This window comes from Serinus canaria, chromosome 1A, assembly GCF_022539315.1.
Source record: "Serinus canaria isolate serCan28SL12 chromosome 1A, serCan2020, whole genome shotgun sequence".
Classification (NCBI taxonomy): Eukaryota; Metazoa; Chordata; class Aves; order Passeriformes; family Fringillidae; genus Serinus; species Serinus canaria.
Window position 1 is genome coordinate 28997797 of NC_066314.1, and position 19987 is coordinate 29017783.

Sequence of the window (19987 nt, forward strand, 5' to 3'; positions counted from 1 at the left end):
AGGATGAATGAGAAGGAACACTATACAAACTGGGCACACCATACCCTGATCTGGAGGCAGTGGGCTGCTTGCCTGCAGAACTGCAATATTAAAATGCTGCCAATATGAGCAGATAGTGTATTTCAAAATCAACGTTGCTCTGTAAGGAGAATTGAATAAGTTTTGGGCTTGTTTAAGGACAAAGTGGTACCTCTTCTTTGTTAGGCAGTCACACCTGAGTCACTAAAATTATGGAGTTTTGCAGAGTATCTGTTTTAATCCTCACTATGTCCACAGGGCAGCAATGGATTTGATAAGTCTGTGTATGTGTTTATACTGAATACCAATTAGTCAATGCTTAAGGTTCAGTCTTTGCTTAACACAAAAGGCCAGATGGGAGCAGCACTTAGGTGGCCACAAGGTGCCTTGTGCATTGCCACTGATGAGCAGTACAACAAGAGCACATTTCCCAGCACCAAGTCTCCAAAGGGTTTTAAGGAAGAACCACACACAATAATTTCTTTTACAGATGGGGAACCAGATGCATAAGAACCTTAGCAAATTGCCTGAGCAAAAAATAACTTCTAGCATTGAAGCTGGTGTATAGCACCAGCTATGGACCTCAAAAGTACAGGTTTTTAACATCCTCTGGGCAGCAGCTGCTTTCTAACCATTAGCCAGTCTGTCAGATCACAGCATTTTCTTCTAACCACTGACCCATTCTAACATCAGGACAAGTGCTGTCACTTCCTTAGTGCATACCACTGCCCTTGAAAAAGGACTATGCCTCCACAGCAGCACCTATTGCACACAGTATTGCATCAGAAAAAGCAGAGGAAGGAAGTGATGCTTGACAGCTTCTGCTGCCTGATCACACAGAATTCTCACAGAAGGAGGTGTTGAAGATAGAATTTTTTTTTTTATGAGCACCTTTTCAAGTAGTTGATTGTACCATGTATTGGAGTTTGAGAAGCACCTTGCTTGGGAAGAACATAGAATAAAGCACAAAATCAACTCAGTAGTAATTAAAGAACTGTGCATGAATCCTGCTCTCTCTCCTTGGCTGCTGTGGAAACACATATTGCCACTATTCAGTATTGAGTGGCAAAAACCACAGTTCACTTTATGATCTTATTTTGAATAGAAACACTTTCGTTAAGCCCTTTTTCTTTTTCATCTGCAAAAAGAGATACCAGAATTCTCATATGCCTGTAGCCATTAATTTTTCTCCTCAATCAATTTCTTTGAGTACAAAACCAGTAAATGTTCTAAACACATTGATTAATTTTAACGTACAAAAGCTATGTAACCATATAACTAGTCCTTTTATTCAGAAAGCAATTACTATTCTCAAAAAGCAATTCAATCAGTTCCAGCAACACTATAGCATCCCACTGAACAAATTTCTTGTGCAAAGTCTAGGCTTACAGAGCCAGTCTTGCATGTTTCCTAGATAGCATGGAGCTTGGATCTCCATGTTTAAACTCGAATTGAGCTATCCTGGTGGAAAAGTGAGGCCCAGTCCCTTGTCCACAGCACTCTGTTGTCCTGCTTCTGATCTGCTAGCACATCAAACTGTGCTTCTAGCACTTGCAAGAGTACAGTTAACTAAGCTGAACACGTTTACTGTCATCTCTGCTGCTTTAAAACGAGTGTAGACTCGAACTGTTCCCTGACCAGACTCAGTGCCATATGAATATTTATGTGCCACAGAACAAGCTGGGAAGAAGCATCTCAGTCTCATCTTTATCCCCTTGATTACCTTGCACTGGCAGAGGGTGCACTCTGTGCCATGCTTAATCCAGGAAGATCCAGTGAAGCGAATGACGTTGGTTTCATCCAGACAAGTTTTAGTGATGTCGTTGCGAATGGTGTCGGCTTGGCAGGGGTCAGTGACACAGCGTGGGCAGCACTCGTTCTCAGGGAGGACACTGAACTCACAGTCCACCTCTGGGCATGGCAGGGGCCAGCAGTCAACTTCTCCTTGCTGTTTTCAGAAAGAACAAGATATTATTATTAGTTTTTGTTTTGTTCCTCATCCATTCCTCTGATTCAGCATTATGTTCCCTAGCTGGCTGTTCTTTCCCATCTGGCGCTCTTCAGAATTCAGCACAGAAAACACTGATATCCATTGATTGTGGGACACACAGCAGATCAGGTGCCTTTTTCTGCATGCCCTTCAGAAAGTAGATTGGATTCAACTTAGTTCAGTACACTCTCCATCAAGCTGCAGGTCAAGATTCTCCCCGAAATTATGCAAAACAGGATTTTGGCCTGTCTTTTTGGCCCTAATTCTGCAAGGGACAGAAGTTGTAATATGAATGCACTGCAAAAGTATGCCAAAATTTTCAGGGTTTTTTTTCAATTTTTCAGTGCTCTTTTTTTTCCTCCCCAAGGTAACAGGGAATACCACCACATTTTCAATGAGAGAACCTCTACCCACTCCACCCTCCATCCACTTAGGATATTATGAACAGAATAACTGAAGTTCCAAACTTTATCATACCTTCTACATGGCAGATTTAGTACAGTCAAGGTAAGAAAAGGTCTGAGCAGAGACTTGTGTTGGGCCAGCATATCCTATGGGAACTTACTTTATACATGAACACAAATCTAAAGATGTTTAATGAATCATATCAGTTACTAGAAGCTGGAATCAGCTTCTCTTCAGTCTGGACAAAGGCCAAAGTTGCAGATCTACTGCTCAAAGAAAAGACTTCACAGAAGTCAATGATGTACCATTTTTTTTTTTGAGCAGATCTCTGACTTCCAATTTATTCAGCTCATTTGAGCACAGATTTAATAGTCTGGACTTAAGGGGGGGGGCAAAAAGAACAGCATTTAGCCCTAGGAAAACAGTTTATTCACAAAAAAATGTATCTAAGTCTTTGAGAATGAGGAGTTTGCTATACTCAAAGCAGAAACTGAAAAAAAAAATAATGGAAACTTGTAATAGCCCCAAATTTCCTCCACTTGTTACAGAAAGTATTGCAAAGTTAGTCTTTCAAAAAATTCTCATCTGGGTCAATCTTCTTCTTTTTGAATTGCATGATGGTAAGACTGAAAGCAATCTTTTAATCCAGTTACTGATCTTGACACTTCAATCTATTTTTTGCAGTGATGGACAGTACAGGAAGTAGAAAATACTTTGTCACCCCAAAAAATCCATGGTCACTGAAAGAAAGTAGACTTTTGCTACAGAAGTAGCATCTTGAGAAAAAAGAAACATCTATTGAGATCCTAAATTGTAGGTTGGTTATTTTTTCATTTTTAAGAAGCACATGGTTATCTATTTCATTGAATTTTGGCAGTGATAGCACTGTAAGCACAGTCTACACAAATGGGCTTCTGGCTGTTATTCATGATACCCTGACAAGCCAAAGCTGCTACATGGACCAGCCCTTATTTTTGGAGATAACTTGTGATAAAAGCTAGTTGTTTTTATCTTGGGCATTTTCTCTGTCACAGAAACTTCATGAGCAGCATTATGCAGAATAGGTTTTGTTTAGACTTCAAAATACATGCCTAGGGAAAAGGTGACAAGCTTTAACAGATTTTTTTCAAACTTCATTTCACTGTTTTGAAAAATGCAAGAAGTCTTATTATTTTTCTGTTACTTGAAATGTCTGAATGAATAAGTTTAAGTTTACCAGCATCCTTGAAAATATCAGCTGTGATAATAAATGCATATTTAGAATTTCCTTATAGAGCTTCATCAGTCTCTGAATAAGTGGATGTGAGTGTTGCTGTGTAGGTGCCATATCCAAATGACCTCCACTCTGCTGAAACCACCTTCATGATTAAGTAATTTATATTATGTCTATTGTGTCAAAACACATTTTTGACAGAAATTGGACAATACTGACAAAAACCCAGGAAAACCAGATTTTAATTATACATGTACTTCAGGGAAAATTAAGTGGATGCTAATGCATGAAAATGAAACCATTCACAGATCAGAATATCTCATATCGTTTTCCCTCCGGTCTGTGCAGCTGTAATCAGGATCCTTACCAGGCAGCGGCACTGCTGACAGTTCTGTATCCAGGAATCACCACTGTTATAGGAAAACTCCCCACTCTGGTGTAAACATTGACTGCTGAGCCTTGGGTCACACTCAGGACAGCAGAAGAGGTCAACAGTGGGATTTTGGCAGTCACAGACCATTCGCCGGCACATCACATATCCAGTCTGGTTTTAGAAGAGAGACACACAGCGATGGCAGAAATTTGCACAACTCTAGCCAAACTCCAGCCAAAATTTTATATTTCACCATGATTCTAAGCCATTAGCAGCTCACACGTTTTCCCCTACACAGCATCTTTGCCAAAATACAATTCAAACCAAGCCAGAAACCCCCATACACACTCACTAACAACCATAAAATGCCCCTGTTGTCTTACACCCATCCTTCATTCAACCTATCTCCAGGCAGCGCTCCCCTGAGGTGGGGAAACCCAAGGGTGTCTTTACCAAGGGTTAGACTTTAATGGATTGCACTAAGTTTGTAATTCTCATGGAGATGCTTGATGAATCTTGCTTTAAATTTCATAGAATATCATGGTTTCATAAAAAAACAGGTTGGAGGGTGCCAGGGAAGATCAACCACTCTGTTCTGTAATTATTCACATAGGAAGATGGTAGGTGATTTGAAACTAAACCATGTATGCTAAAGTCGAGCTGCTGAAATGCTCAGGATATTGTCAGTAGTGTTTTGGCCCTTCATTCTCCATCAGCATTTAGCTTGGGACCAAACTTCTCAGAGCAAACATTTGAGGAAGTTAAGCTAAATTATCCTGCAGACACAGAACCTACTTCTATTCATAGCTATCTGCTTGAGATACTGGCGTCAGACTCCAGCCCCAATAGGTGTCTAGACAGTTTATTTGCATGAAAATGCTGCTACTCCCACCCAGAGAACACAGGTGGCATCTCTGCTAACAACACAGTACTGTCATCCTTCTCCCAGCACCACATAATAAACTTCCAATGAATGTTTTGCTCATGCAGGTTGGAGAGAGAAGCTATCTCCAAAACCCTAGGTAATACATGATTTTATTTCTGTAGCTCCAGACATGCACCTGAGAAGGCAGCTAAAACAGGAATCTCACTTGGATCCTGGTGCTCTGCCCTTCATCCCTACCACCACCTTGCAGAAGCAGCTACTTGCATTTGTACTGACCTGGCACGAGCAGACAGAGCATCTGTCATTCTCCAGCACCCAAATCTGACCATTGTGCTTGATTTTGCCTTCATGGATACAGTCTCCCGTGCAGTTCTTGCCGTGGGGACACCGACAGTCATACCCGCCATCCAAGTTAAAGCAAACGGTGTCATTGGCACAGCTATGCCTTCCAGTTCCACATTCATCAATGTCTGCAAAAACATGCCATGGAATGCTCTCAGACTGCAGCCAATTAACAAAAATTTTCTTGTGGCCGTCAATACAAATGATTCTTAGCCATCAAGGCCTTCAGCTGAAAATTAATTTGTCGTTCACCAGAATGGGGAGAACTTAAAAACTAACAAAAAAATTTTTACAAGTCACATCAGCTTTTTTGGATCATGTTTTAAGCTGATATTTTGAGTTTTGCTTTACATATTTTTAAATGAATGCTATTGAGTACAATAGATAGAATGATGAAACCACAAGAAACATGAGAGAAAGAATAATTCTTAGCTCCTTAAAAAGCCTTAGTTTATGGAAACCATACATGAGACATGTTATGTGAAACAAGAACAGCTTCAGAATCATGTTCTTAAAGCCTTTTTCTGGCTCTGTCTAGCACATTCGAGTTCACTTGATGAGAATTTAATGTGAAAGTTGATGTCTGACCTGTAAGCTCATTTAAGCACACCATGCTTTAAATTTCATCATTTATTAGAATGTAAAAAGTAGAATATTTTAAATATTCAAGTTGCAGAGACAACTATAGCCCTTATGTCTACAATAGAAAAAAAAAAAATCATGTCTCCAATGAATAAAAATAAATTAATTCAAAACCAATATCTCTCAAAGAATTAAAAAGTACTTTAAAGCCTTTACCAAGGTACACACGACTATTTTGCAAAGGAAAGCTAACAGCACACACTATCTTCTACTCAAATAGTCTTTATTTAGCTTTTACAGCTGTTTAAATGGAGAAAAATGATCATGGAAAGAACCTTCAAAGGGGCATGAAGTAAATGGATATATGCCATAAAAAGTGGAAAACAGAGTAAACACTAGAACTACAGTGACTTTAAATATTGAGATATTGAGTTCAACTCTAAATACAATTTCTCATCAGTATGGTCCAAGTTCTTGATTAAAGTTCATTAAAATTAGTGATGTTATAATTAAATGTCCACCAGAGAAGTGAAATAAAATAAGGAATATGGTCATGCATGCATATGGTCTTTCACCAGCAGCATAAAAACCTAAAAGATAAAACACTCAGCTTTGGGTTCAAAAATGGAAATGAAACCTCCAATCCACCTCAAGTGCATTCAGTCTAAAGCAAAATAATTCAATTACCATTTCAATTCTAAGCGTGGCTATGGTCAAAAACCCAAAAATGTTAACAAGTTGCTAACATGAATATGAATTGGGAGGAAAAACAGCAGGGAAATTATTAGAACTCCATTGTACAAATTAGCAGCATAGCGGGTTTCCTTCAAATACTTTGTGCAGTAAAAGTGGCATGATCTTAAAAAGAATTGCAAAATTACTGGGGCTTATGGGAAGATTGGGGGAAATAACATTTGAGGTGAAATAAAAAACATGGATTGCTCATCTCTAAAGGAAGAGGGGATATAACAAAAAAAAAAACAAAAAAACCCAAAAAAACACACAAAAAAAAAAAAATCAAAAAAACCCCCCACAAACCTCCAAAGAAGACATGTTGAGACCTTTTTTCTCCATACTGGCTAACATACTAGACAAGGGACAGTGAATGGAACTGAAAGACAACAAATTTATGCCTGATAAAAGGAAATAACTTTTCATGCAATGCATAAACAAACTACATTCACTGCTACAGAATCCTAAGAGGCAAAAAAAAATTGCATAGCCAAACATGTATAAAACTAGCCAGAATATTCAATTTTCAGTGCTAACAGATCTTTGGAGAGATTGTGACTTTTGGACACATTTAATGAATTAGGGCCCATGGTACACTTATTTATGTAACAGATAATCCAGAACAGGCAAATCACGTCAGATCTCTACATCTTCTACCTCTCTGCCTTCTGAGGCATCTGGAGGCAGTCACTGTTGTAACAGGGCAGGAGATAACTGGGACCATGAACCTAAGTCAGTGTGTCTGAAACATCTCAGGCACACCAGGCAGGAAACCCACCCCAACAGTCAGGATACACAACCAGTGGCCCTGCAGAGGCTGTCCAGACTCTCAACTTGAAGATTTTTGGAAAAGTAGTAAACAGGAATGGTTTGAGTGATGCCAGTTTGGGCAGAGCAGAGGGATGGAAGAGCTGCTCTCTCCTTCCTATATTTTCTCTTAAATCCAGCCAGAAAGTAATATAATCTGGCAATTTAAAATTAAGGTATAGCTGTTCCTAAATCATGCAATAACAAGAACAGGCAGAAATTCAGTTTAAATGTAATGATTCTGATTAACAGCCAGATTATCTTTATTGTCAAAGTAATTTTTGATAAATTACTTTCCAAAACTTGTATTCATTTGTTTAGGACACTCTTTTGTACATAATTTTCACACAACTGTCATAAATTTATAATGCCACTTCTCAGCAACCTATCTGCTTAACAGAAGGCAGACATACTTAATGAGGTAACTGGACAAAGTTCAGCTGTCATGTAAATAAGAAAGCTTTCCTTCAAACAACAAATGGTGAGCCTATGAACATTGATTCTGCTTTCGGCAGTCATATACAAGTCTATTTCACAATTTTCCCATGAGAAAAAGGCTTCTGAGGTTTATTTTTCAACACAGTCACAGTAAGTGAAAATAATGGAGGTTTCATCATTGGCTCTGGTATTGAGCCGAGCTTATCTGGCATTGAGAACTTCTGAAAATTCCCAGTCTTGTTTTTCTCAGTTGTTTGATTTATGAAAATAAATGTTCTGGATAGGACAATTTAAATATCCCTAGTCACAGCAGGAGCTATTTACATTTTGATTCTAACCTAATCAGAAACAGTAGTGTGTTTATGATGCAGCAAGAGAAACACAACTTTTCACGCATGAAACTCTCATCTGCATTATTCATCCACATCAAACATCAGGCTTTACCAGCAAAGAACTTGCACACAAGTCATCCATACCAACCAAAACTTTGTTCAGTTTTTTTTTACTTTAGACTTTTAATAGATGGTGAATCATGTTATTGAAATTGTGCTTACAGCCATAACCAGCTATGGACAAGGGACACTGGGTGCTACACCTTCTGTGTTTGAAAAGGGAAGATGGTAGGATTACAGATTGCATATTCTGCTATATCCAGCCACCAAGCCATTTCATGACTGCTCCCATGCTGTTAACAGAACACACATACAAACAATCCCCCAGCCCCCTCCCAAAAGAAACCAAAACAAAAACAAAAAACAAAACAAAAAAAAAAAACCAAAGAGAGTCCCCCACAAACCACTCAAAAACAAATAGTTCACTTCAGGCTATTTACAACACACTGCTTAAGAACCAAGCAGCTTGAATGTTAGCACATTAGAACATTATGTCTCAAAAGACTTGGAGGTTTGCCTCAATAAAAACCCCAACAGAAATGAAATGTAACTAGTTGTCTAGGGCTAAACTGAGAATCAATTCCTATTTATCTAACCTACATGAAAAATTACAGCAGCTTTCATCTGTCTCATTTTTAAGGATTTTCCTTTTCTTACTATCATCTGTTACAACTTAATGCTGCAATAACAAAGGAATATCATGGGAGAAGTAGTGATACATGTTACAGAGAACCAGGAGTTAATTCTGTTACAAATCATTTAATGTCTACACAGGAAAAATACCGGACTGAAGCCATGCAATGTGGTGACAGTACTTAGAATGACTAAACTCCCTTTGCAGTATTTGTGAGACTGCAGCAGACATAGAAAACTCAATAAAAATGGGAATTTCAATTGCTCCAGGTTATGACCCAATAGTTGTATTAAGAGATTCACTGACTATTTCTTGGAAGAGGTAGTCAAAGAAACACAGAGGGACAAAGCACCATTTCACTTGGTCCTGAGCAGCAAGCAGCCTCTGATTCAGAATGTCTCGTCATTCTGATATTGGTTAGATATCATTTTTTTTTTTAAAGAAAAGGGGAACATTTGTATCACTGAGAAGAGATACAAATGGAAGAGATGGCTCAGGAGGGTGGACAGTTCCTTTGCTCTGAAGCAACTGAAGTTTCTCAGTTACCTTTGCTCTGAGGAATAGCATTAGCTCAGCAAGGTGAAAGTAGCAGGATACCTGAGTTCCTTTTGCTTAAGGCAAAAAAGGAAGGAGTGCATTTGCTAGGGAACCCAAGCTCGTCTGAGCAGAAAGTTCTATTTCTGTTCTTTTCTGTCCTGAGTAGATCTATTGACTGGTATAATCATTCTTCAAAGAGCGAGTGGATTGTGAATAATTTATTTCTGAGTTCATGTAAGCCACCTGTGAGAGTGCATACCAGATGTGGAAGATGAAGAGCTGAGACTTCAGATGTTGGTAACATCAGCTTGACTGAAATGTCATTTCCCTATACAGCAAATGTGTTCAAATTTCTGTCTTATAAAATATAGTGGTGAAGTTTCTGTTTTATCAGTCCTTTTATAAAAGACAAGAAAATCTGGCAATTTTGTTTTCTTCCCACACTCCAGAATATTGAAACACTAATGTGTCTCCATGCTTTTGTTTGGTGATGCTTAAGTTGGGTTCAGAAATTCAATACTGAAACCTTAATATCTATAGCTCTATTTGGTATAAATGGAAAAAAGAAAGAAGTCACTTTATTTGCTGACTTTTAATGATCATGAATAAAAGCAAAAGGATTTTGATGGAGCTTTGTGAGTACTAGTAAGATTTTCTGCTGAAGAGTAATGATTTTTTATTTCCTGTTTCACTTAATTGCTGTCAAAAACACAGCTTCTGATAAACCTAAGCGTAGGACTCTAAGCTGACAGTGGGTTTTCAACTTCAAGAAATCTCATGTACTAGTTAAAATACTGGATGCAGTGTGAGATAAACTGAGACATCCTGACAGCCAGCAATTCCTCTGCCTTTCAGATCCAGAGACATAGATGCTGGAGTGACCATTTTGGACTTTGCTCAGTCAGGAAGGCTGGGGAGCATACTGAGGCTTGTAATATGCCTCCATCCCTCATTATCCTGGATTGTTGAAAACAGACTTCAAGTTGAGCCTCAGCTTCTGTGCTGTCAGGTTGGCTGCTCTGTCACATAGAGAAGTAAGTGATTCTAATTCTGGAAGCAGGATGGTAGGAAAAAACCATAAGATACTTCAGAATAGAAAACCCAAATGGAAGTTCACATATGGATAAACTCTTACAACCAAAAAAAGATTCTTTTATGAATTGGGCATTCTGGATTGATCTATCCAACCCTTTCATTTGCATCTGTCTCATGTAAAGAATGTAGTACCTGCTGAGAGTGAAGGTACATTGATCTCATATTCTATACTAACAACAGCTGGCACCTGACAGATACTCTTGGTAAGTCCTGAGGGGCTGCCTTAATTAGGTGAGCTTTCTTTGGATGGGGATGTGTGCCAAATGTCCAATAACTGCAGAGGCATAACCTGCACTATTCTGGTACAAACCAATATAGCCTCCCACTTCAACTGATTATGGAAGCTTTTAGACATTGCAAAGGACAAATTCAAAAGAATCAGGATGTTACACAGAACTGCAGGGCAAACATTAATGGGGCCTGAACTTTCTTATTTTAGGATTTTGCCCTCAGTTCTATTGTTTTTTACTGCAGTGAAGCCTGAGGATGCAATATCTACTCCCTTAGCCTAGCTCTCTTTATGAAATGGTACATAAAAGACAACCTTCAGTACCAATAAGACTAAAGAAACTACAAAGAAAAGCTGTCAGGATCAAAGAGGAAGATACAAGTTAGTATACCATACTGAGTGCTATATTTATGTATATAACATGTAAGACTTCCCAAAGCCATACATTCTCAAGAACTATATGGCTGATATTTCACTTTTCTGGAAATATAACAAGGCATAACATAATTCTATTTCCAAGGGAAAAACAGCAAGTGCTGCTAAGAGGTTGAAGCCCTACAGCTGCATTTCTCATCTTTTCTCTCAGTAATTTTTATAGACACTATAGGTGTACCTAGGGGTGTAATGTGAATCAAAACTGTTATCAAAGGGATCTCTAGGTCTTGAATCGCCTGTAGGTAAAATAAAATGAGATTATGAATTTTTGTATTCAAGTACATTAGTCAAAATATTCAATATTCTCAGCTGTGCCAAAGAAGCAGCAGTAGCCAAGGTCAACAGATGTGTAAAATAGGCAATTCAGTAACTATAATTTCGTTATCAAGCACTGACAAAGTCTAGTGCTACCAAGGAGCCCAGCTCTAGGTAGGAATATTTATTGTGATGTCCTAAAAGGTATAGGTGCAGTGTTGGAATTCTGTTAAAGCAAGGTTTTTAAGGAAATGCTCCTGTGCATCTGTGATTTTAACAGAGGTGTTTCCACATGGATTTTTAAAATTGGAGTCTTTGCTGAAGGAAACAAAGAACTGATTACACTGATCATTGAAACACTGTCTGTAGTATTACCAGCACATGTGCAGGGGACACAAAGAGACCCAGATTTGAGGAAGACAATGTAGAACAATCAAGAAAGAAAATCTTCCCTGGCTTTTAAAATTTTTTTCCTCTAGAAGAAGGAACTTACTTCAAAGCAACTCTAAAACTTACAAAAGATGAGTCAAGTCAAGCCTATTATGCACCATCTATAAAACACTACTTCGAAGTAGTTTGCACTGTTCCTTCTACAGCTCTGCAAGCTGAAGCACCTGCACAAGACAGAAAGTTTCAGAGGATGCTGGTCCTGGATAGAGTTGAAAAGGAGAACTGGGGAACTGTGATTCGAAATCTGAGATTAGTATAGCCTGGAAGCTGCTGCCCCATTGAAGTGACTGTCTAAAAGATCATCCACCACCAGCTCAATCTAATCACATCTAACCAGGGGTTAGGTGTGATTAGAAGAACGACCACATCATGATAGAAGAACTATCATCTTCAGTCACTATGTTACTGAAGAGCTATCAAAAACAATCCATTTTCTTCTGTCTTTAAACACAGTAGGGAAATCGCTTACAGGGGAAAGACCTGACAGCAGAGAAGACAATTGCTTCTGCACTACAGTGTTGTGCTACTCCAAGTTCAACTTTCCACACTACAATGGATTTTAGGTTGTCTCTTCATGCCCCTTCTGGTCTTATTTCTATCTGAGACAACATTTCACAAGTTCCAGTCCAATAAAAAGTGATGTGGTAAAACTAATCAAATATCTAACTTTCCTCCCTATCAAAGCCAGGTTGAATGGAATCCTGAGCAACCTGTCTAGGGAGATGAGTCCCCACCCAGGGGGCTTGGAACTTTATGATCTTTAAGGTACCTTCCAATCCAAGATGTCCTATAAATCTGCAATCTCAAGTTGCTAAGAATCCCAATGTTTGGAGCTGCAATCAATCAAACTGAAAGTGTTCCTCTCTTAGTCACTAGGGTTATCAGCAATGAAGATAGTTTTCTGGCATCTGTGATTTAATTTTAATTACTTGTTATCCTCTGTGTACGTTTAATAAAGAGCTGCTGGCTCTTTGCAGAAAAGGTCAAAACAGTCTAATAATTGCAGCTTCTGTACACATGTAGCAACCCTCCCATTTCTTTTCCCTCGGCTTTTCATTTGTTTAGAATTTGCTGCTTAATTGATACTTGTTTGCACACATCATAACACAGCCACTTTGTATTGTGTATCTCCCTTGAGACAGCATGTGCCAAACCACTATCTTCAACCCACCAGGTAAGTGTTATACTGACACTGAAGATAAAACTTGGGATATTGAGAATATTTCCATAAATGCTTGGCTGGACTATTTATTTCCTGTGCCATAAGTGACAGAAGTGCAATGTTATAATCAGAGGGATCACACCTTATTCTTTGCACCTTCCTGTCCTAACTCCTGGCCAGCTAACACTGACATTTAGTTAGTTCTTGACAAAGAAAGCTCAACATATGAAAGCAGTGGTTGCCTTAAATTGCTGATTCCCCCTGGGAATACAGGCTTTCAGCTGTGATGAAAATGTGTTGAAATAAAGTATTGATGATGGGTATACCAGAAAGGTCATTCTCACTCCTGGAGAACTGACTGTGTGTCTGCCTTAGAGAAATTAATTCAATTGCTTTCCTTTGGGACCAATGCAGACCACCAATGTGAGTTTAAACAGCAATAAGAAAGCTTACACTGTGAGCACTGAATATTTCAGCACTCTGAGAAAGAAGGGAGTAAGGGTGATAATTTTGCCCTGAGAAGTGCATGGCAAAAAAAGACTGGCTTCTTCTATTATTTTAGAGCAGCAGCATGACATATCTTAAGATATCTTAATGAATACCATAATAAGATGTTATTAAGATATCTTAATGAATAAAATTCCATACTAAGAGATCTGAATCTGGAAGTAATTGTGTTCTTATTAACCTGCTAATTCCCTTTAAGATCATTCATGAACACAGGAAACCTTTCTATCTCCTTGTCCCCCTTGTCATTCTCTTGTCCCCTACACCTTGCACCAGCCCTATGTCCACTGAGCTCCCTAGTTTGTAAAGTAGGTCTGCAAATTGCTGCCTTCTAGAAGCAGTTAGGCATTACACAGGACAAACACCACAGTACACCCAAGGTATAGGTAAGGGTCTCAGGGATGCACCATCGTTTTCTGCAGCGGGAAGTATTTTAATCAAGAACTATTTCAGTGTATGAGGAAAACAAAATGGAAGAAATGAGGTCTGGATTGAGGCCCATTTCCTATACACAAAGAATCTGACATATAAACTGATTACTGTGGAGTGACAGATTACAGTCCATGCTACCAGCCCACGGGAAATCACTTATGCAAGGGACAAGCACAGAAGCAGATGCAGGGCCAGAGAAACTGCATTCCAATCACCATCCTTGACTTTACATATTATGTTAGTAAAACACAGAAATGCTCCACTAATACTCTATGTCATAGGAACATTCATATTTATATTCTTTTGCCTTTGATGATGATGGTTATTTAAACTGTCATTCTTTTGGGTCAAGGTTTAAATTTCACTGCAGTTTTCAAGCCAATGCTTGACCAGTACAATCTGAAGCACTAGACATTTTCTGGACAGTTTCATGTGAACCATAACAGTACCCCCCCTTTTTTAGGCACTGACCTTCACAGGATTCTCCACTTGGTGAAAACATGCCATTGTCATGGTAGCCATCTCTGCATTCGCAGTGGTACCAGCCGGGCAGGTTAACGCAGTTAGCACGGCTGTCGCACTGAACAAAGCCATCCGAGCACTCATCAATGTCTGTTTATTGACAACAAAGCAGAAGAAAATTCACACAGAGAAAATTGCTGTATTCATTCAAGGAAAGGACGATATCCCTGGTGTTTCTAGGTCTCACAGAATTATTTTCATTACTGACACTTGAATTTGCAGAATTAATTGCAGTGAAGTTTTGAATTGTTTCCATTAAAGTGCTTGGCTAATGATGTTGGATCAAACAGTAGCAGAGGTACTGCTTATCCCAATTTACTGCCTACATAGTAACACCTCATTTTGTCACAAACCATGACAGGTAATCTGACATCTGTTTAAACTGTTGTAATATGAAGAAAAGAATTAGGTCCCAGTTCCTATAATTAGATCTTAACCCTCTGAGTAGTGCAAGCTGCCTGATACAATAAAGATTTTTTTTCTAGGGGTATATAAAAACATTAAATATTTACTCTGGTTCTTGTTTATGCTTTTGGCAACACCAGATAGCTTCCCTATCCTGTGCAGTTCCTGTTGATTTATACCAGCACCTCTGAACCTCAACATAACCAACTGCACTCTCCTCTCTAATCATCAAAGAAAACAACTAGGTTTCCAAAAAAAAAGCTTAAATCATGAGGGTGAAACACAACACATTCTCCTTCTCGTTGAAATTCCTTTGGGAAGTGTGTCTCAAACCAACAACTTCCAGTGACTAAACTTTACAATAATAATTTATTATAGAATGGATTGTTTTATGCACTCACTAGATCTGAAATCCACCAAAGCACATTCTAAAGACCCGTACTCATGGACTAAGCAGAGCTGCAGAGAACTTTGTGACATGTTCACTTCCAGTGCCTTCAGGTACACAGTAAGCTGTACTAAAGAACAGGTCCTAGAGTATGAGTGCTGTTAACAGTTAGGGAATACTGGAGTATGGAGTCAAACAGGAGAAAAACTGAGTTGTCCCCTATCAGATCACTGCCTTATCACTGCATTTTATACCAGAAGTAGCACACCTATCTGAGCATCAAGCTGACTGCGAGGTGCCTATAGAACCAACACAAAGGGAGGCACAACATGTGCCAGCTGCCTTCAGAAACAAAAAGCTCTAGTCACTCTCCACCGGGAGTTTGAACAATGAATAAACTCTCTGTGTACTGGCCACTCTGGCCAAAGCTAGGATTCAACCTTCCTTCAAAGGCTGAATCTTTTAAACTAAGAGCTGAAGTAACAAATTAAGACTCAAATTCTTGAAGTACATCAGCAGTTGACCTGGCATCATTTAGGATGCAGAAATGAAGGTGAGGTGTGATGTGACTACTGAGATACATGTGAAATATGTCAAAATTCTGCCCACATTCCCTGTTACCTCCCATTTTTATGTAATTTGCTATTTTCAGAGGAGGAAGTGTAAACTGGCTAAGAAAATAAACTGTGAGCTACAATAAAGTAGGGAATCTCTTTTCTGAGAATAATAATGTGTGGCTAGATAGAATAATAATGTGTGGCTATACTCTTACCAAGTATTTTGTGAAACCTATTCAAAGAAAACCTTTTTTAAACCCCGAGACTTCCTCATCCATTGAGAACACTTTGTTCCACATTTCAAGGTAATAAAAATATTAGTGTGTGGGGAACATCTGCATAAACTACAAGGTTTAGAGCAGTCACCCACATTTGGTTTTGAGTTGTGTTTTTCTTATACATGACAGGGGGCATGTGGGTATTTTAGTTACATGCCAAATAATTGGTTTTTAAAATTTATTTGCAATAACTGTACAACTGTATAATGAGCTTATTGGTTTTTAAAAGCTTTACAGATCCTTGACAAAATCTCATTAGAAATTTTTGCTGTGATGCGTCAATCTGATTTCCTATCAACATTATCTCTTAACAGGTGGCCCTGATGTACATGATCAGTATTTACGGTGATAAAAATTACCAATACTCCTGCTGCAGGATTGCAGCAAGTGTATATTTTGCTGCTTTGTGCACCACAAATTAAATCTTTAGTCTCTGTTGGTTTAAAAAAAAAATTCAACTCCACTATGAATTCCAAGATAATCATCTCAGTAGTTGTGCTGCAGGACTGAGAAATGCCAAACCTTTACAATCTTGCACTGCTCAGTGTGTTTCTTTCTAAATCAGTATAAACTCTGGCCTTTTTCTTGTGAGCAGCCAGGAGCCAGTGGGACCTCAGAGGTGTTTGAGAGATCAGAGGAAGATCAATGAAAATTATGTTACAGTAGTGAGAAAAGGTTGGCTTGCAGTCTGTGTCTTATCTACTGCTACTCGCTCAGGAAGCCACAGATAACTCATGAAAAAGGAAAAGAAAAGAAGAAAGGATTGCAACCTGGAAGTTCCCTTACCACTGGGGAATGTGCTGCCTGGCTGCCAGCTCGCCAGGCAGAACAGAAGTGACCCCACTGAACACTTGAGATAACCTGGCCAGTACAACATAACTTGTGGCTGGCTAAAGCTACAAACCCCAGAGAACCAATAGTGCAAGTCCACTCAGAGGCTGAAGGAGAAGAGCTGCTGTTAAGATTTGATGTTAATCTTCATACTGGCTACTTAATAATGTTGCATTAAGACACTGGATTGCATATGCTTCTTTGGGAAAGTGGAATGCATTTATTTGTGACAAGCTGGAGAAACAAGTGTTATTTAGGTCAAAGTAACAGATATGAACTAAAGAAAGCCTGTGTTCCTCTCTTCAGAAAAATATATTTGTGAATCTATAAGCCTTATTAGTGTAAGCACAATATCACATGCACAAGCAGAATGCATTCAGATGAACTCCTTGATTATTCAGGGAAAACAAGCTGTGAACGTCACATCAGTATTGGTAAACTGACAACAAAAGCAGCTTCTCTGTATTTATTTGCAAACTAGCTGATGAATCTGTAACACAAGAAGTATTACTTGGGATGAAATGCTTTATCTGATGCCAGTAAACAAAGAAACACATTCTTCTTGTTTTGTTATGACTGAATGCAAATTTGGAGTGGAGTCACACAAGAAATCCTCATCATAAGTGTGTATGGAGGCACACTGCAGGTCTTGGAGAATGTCTTACTCCTCACAGACTGCATGCATTGCAACCATTGGTGTATCCATGCTGAATAAGCCATTATTCCTTTCAGGATTTTGCAGCAAAGAAAGGAAATCCAAAACACTTCTCACCACTAACTTTTTAGGCAAATGACATCTTAGGCATGTGCCAGTCGGTTTCAGAATATAGATGTTCTTTATGCACAGAATATCGTTTTCATTCTCACAGTTAATGCTGTTTATTAATTCACATAGAAACATGCTCTGTAATGAGACAAAATGTGACTGCTGTAACTCTGTTAACAGGAAACCACAGCAGAAATGTGCCTTACAAAGCAAAAGCACTGATTTCATGGAAAAATTTCTTCACATTTGGATAAAAAGATTTCTGTTTTCAAATAGGCATAGCATGGCTCAGGAAGTGCTGCAAAAGTATCTACAACTGAAATTATCTTATTAGTATGGGAAAAGCAGACAGAAATCATTTTCCCCTGTCCTATGGTGAAACCTTGGATGAATCATCTTGCAGCTGCTCAGTCAGAGGTGTAAGCTGACAAGAGAAGAAAAACTGATTGAAGTTTTGCTTGGCCAGTGGCTATGGTCTATCAGTGGGCTATATGGAATATTAACAGTGATAATGAAGTCCTGTTTGATGATGTACTATAAAAGCATGGAAAATGAAGCATTACTCTACAAAAGAAAGTTAGCAAAAGGCTTTATATTTTCATTTATGCCAGTCAGCCTTCTTATTTCCATATTTTGTTACCCATTTTTCAACTCAAAATTTTAAACTTTTTTTGCTGAGGCCTCACTCTAATAAAGTAGACACAAAATCAGAGGCATTTGGAAAGTAATAGCTGTATATGCCTAGCTCCCCTTGATATGACATTTGCTCTCCCAAATACCTTCCTTATACCTCAGGATCACTCATTTCTTTAACTGTGCCAACAGTTTTAGCTATTATACCCTTTTCTCTTGGGAACACTGAGAAAACTCTGCTCCCTGAAGAGTAAAATAAGATCATTAGCAAATTATCCACTGGTACAAAAAGAAGAAAAGGAGAACTGGCTGTCTGATTCATATTATTATAGAATTTCTGTATAATAGGACTTTTTGAAGACTGAAAGTGGTATAAAATTGCCAATTAGAAAGATAGCAGTTCTCTTTCATCCAGCAACAGGACCAAACTCTAATGTACTCAAGCTGCACTCAACAAAGACCCATGGTGTGGGGGAGGGGTGTTGCTACCATTTTATAATACTCACTTCAAGACTTAAATGTTAATCACCAAATCTTCCTCTTAGAAAAGCCTGCATTCACAAACTTCGAGAGACACAGAGCTCAACTCAGGCCATGAATATTTTCCTTTATAAACTGCTTTTTCCAGGTCAATACAAACCAAAGTCTTTGCTTGTCAAGAAGTCAACACCACAGATTGGAAGCTGTCTGTATTTAGAACTTAGCTGTCTCTACACTGGAAGGTTTTCTGTGACAGAATAATACATGGCACCTAGCTAAGACTGCCAATTAATAGAAATTCCCAATTGCAATAATCTGTCCCAGTGCTAATTGGGTTTTGTCACTGGGTATGGCTACAGAGATTAATGAGCAGCCAACATCTTCCAAAATGTTCAGTCACTCCTGACTCAGCCTAAATTTGAGATCTCTTTTCAATGGCGACAGCCTTTCCAGCCTAATGCTAACCTCCTGAGGCATCCACATCCCAACCCCATATACAGCATAAATAAAGTGCAAACAACTGAAAGAAAAAATAATTTCAGCAACAGATCACTGAATAAGTGGTTTAGGAGACTTGGAAGCTGCTTAAACAGATAAATCTCCAATATCTGGGGTTTTTTCATGGTTACATTTGGAACAGTCAGACTCCAATATGCCTTTGCATATGTCAATACAATTTTAAGGATATTATGTCTGGCTTGTATGTAAAAGGTCATGTTTCAAGTATTCAGAATTATGCTCAGATAACAGAATATACAGTAGTATTAAGATGATGTCTGGGTTATCTAATTTTAGTAAATACATATGGAAAGAAGAAAAGGCCTCATTCAGCAGGACCAAATGAAAGTTCACTGTACTACATGAAGTATTTATTATCAATGACTCAATTTTCTGGACTAGCCTTGAAACGGGTTCATCTCTGCTGCAAATTCTAGAGTCCCATCTCTTGCATTTAAGAGCCAAAAAGCTTTTGCTTTGGTTTTCATGTGACAACAGATTTCTAATATGATGATACTTGAGAAGACCCTCCTGTTTACCCAGACCTTTGGCTTGAGATCTTATGCAGAAAACAGATCAAGGTGGAGAAATGTAAGATCCTGAAAGTAGTTCGATATAATGGAGCTATCTTACTGTTAAAGCAAAACAGCAAGGATTTGGAGATTTCCATCACACTACATTGTCATATACCATATGCATATAAATATCCTAAAGA

At 38.5% G+C, this 19987-nt stretch overlaps 1 protein-coding gene across 1 annotated transcript in view; it reads right to left on the reverse strand.

Moving 5' to 3' along the window:
• NELL2 (neural EGFL like 2) overlaps positions 1–19987 on the reverse strand; it is a 134453-nt gene that overhangs the window by 1734 nt on the left and 112732 nt on the right. Inside the window, exons 16-19 of the mRNA XM_009095034.4 lie at positions 14386–14526; positions 5162–5355; positions 3994–4170; positions 1742–1966 (exon numbers count right to left, since the gene is read on the reverse strand). Of these exons, the coding sequence (XP_009093282.1) occupies positions 1742–1966; positions 3994–4170; positions 5162–5355; positions 14386–14526 (737 nt within the window). The remainder of the gene's footprint in view (positions 1–1741; positions 1967–3993; positions 4171–5161; positions 5356–14385; positions 14527–19987) is intronic.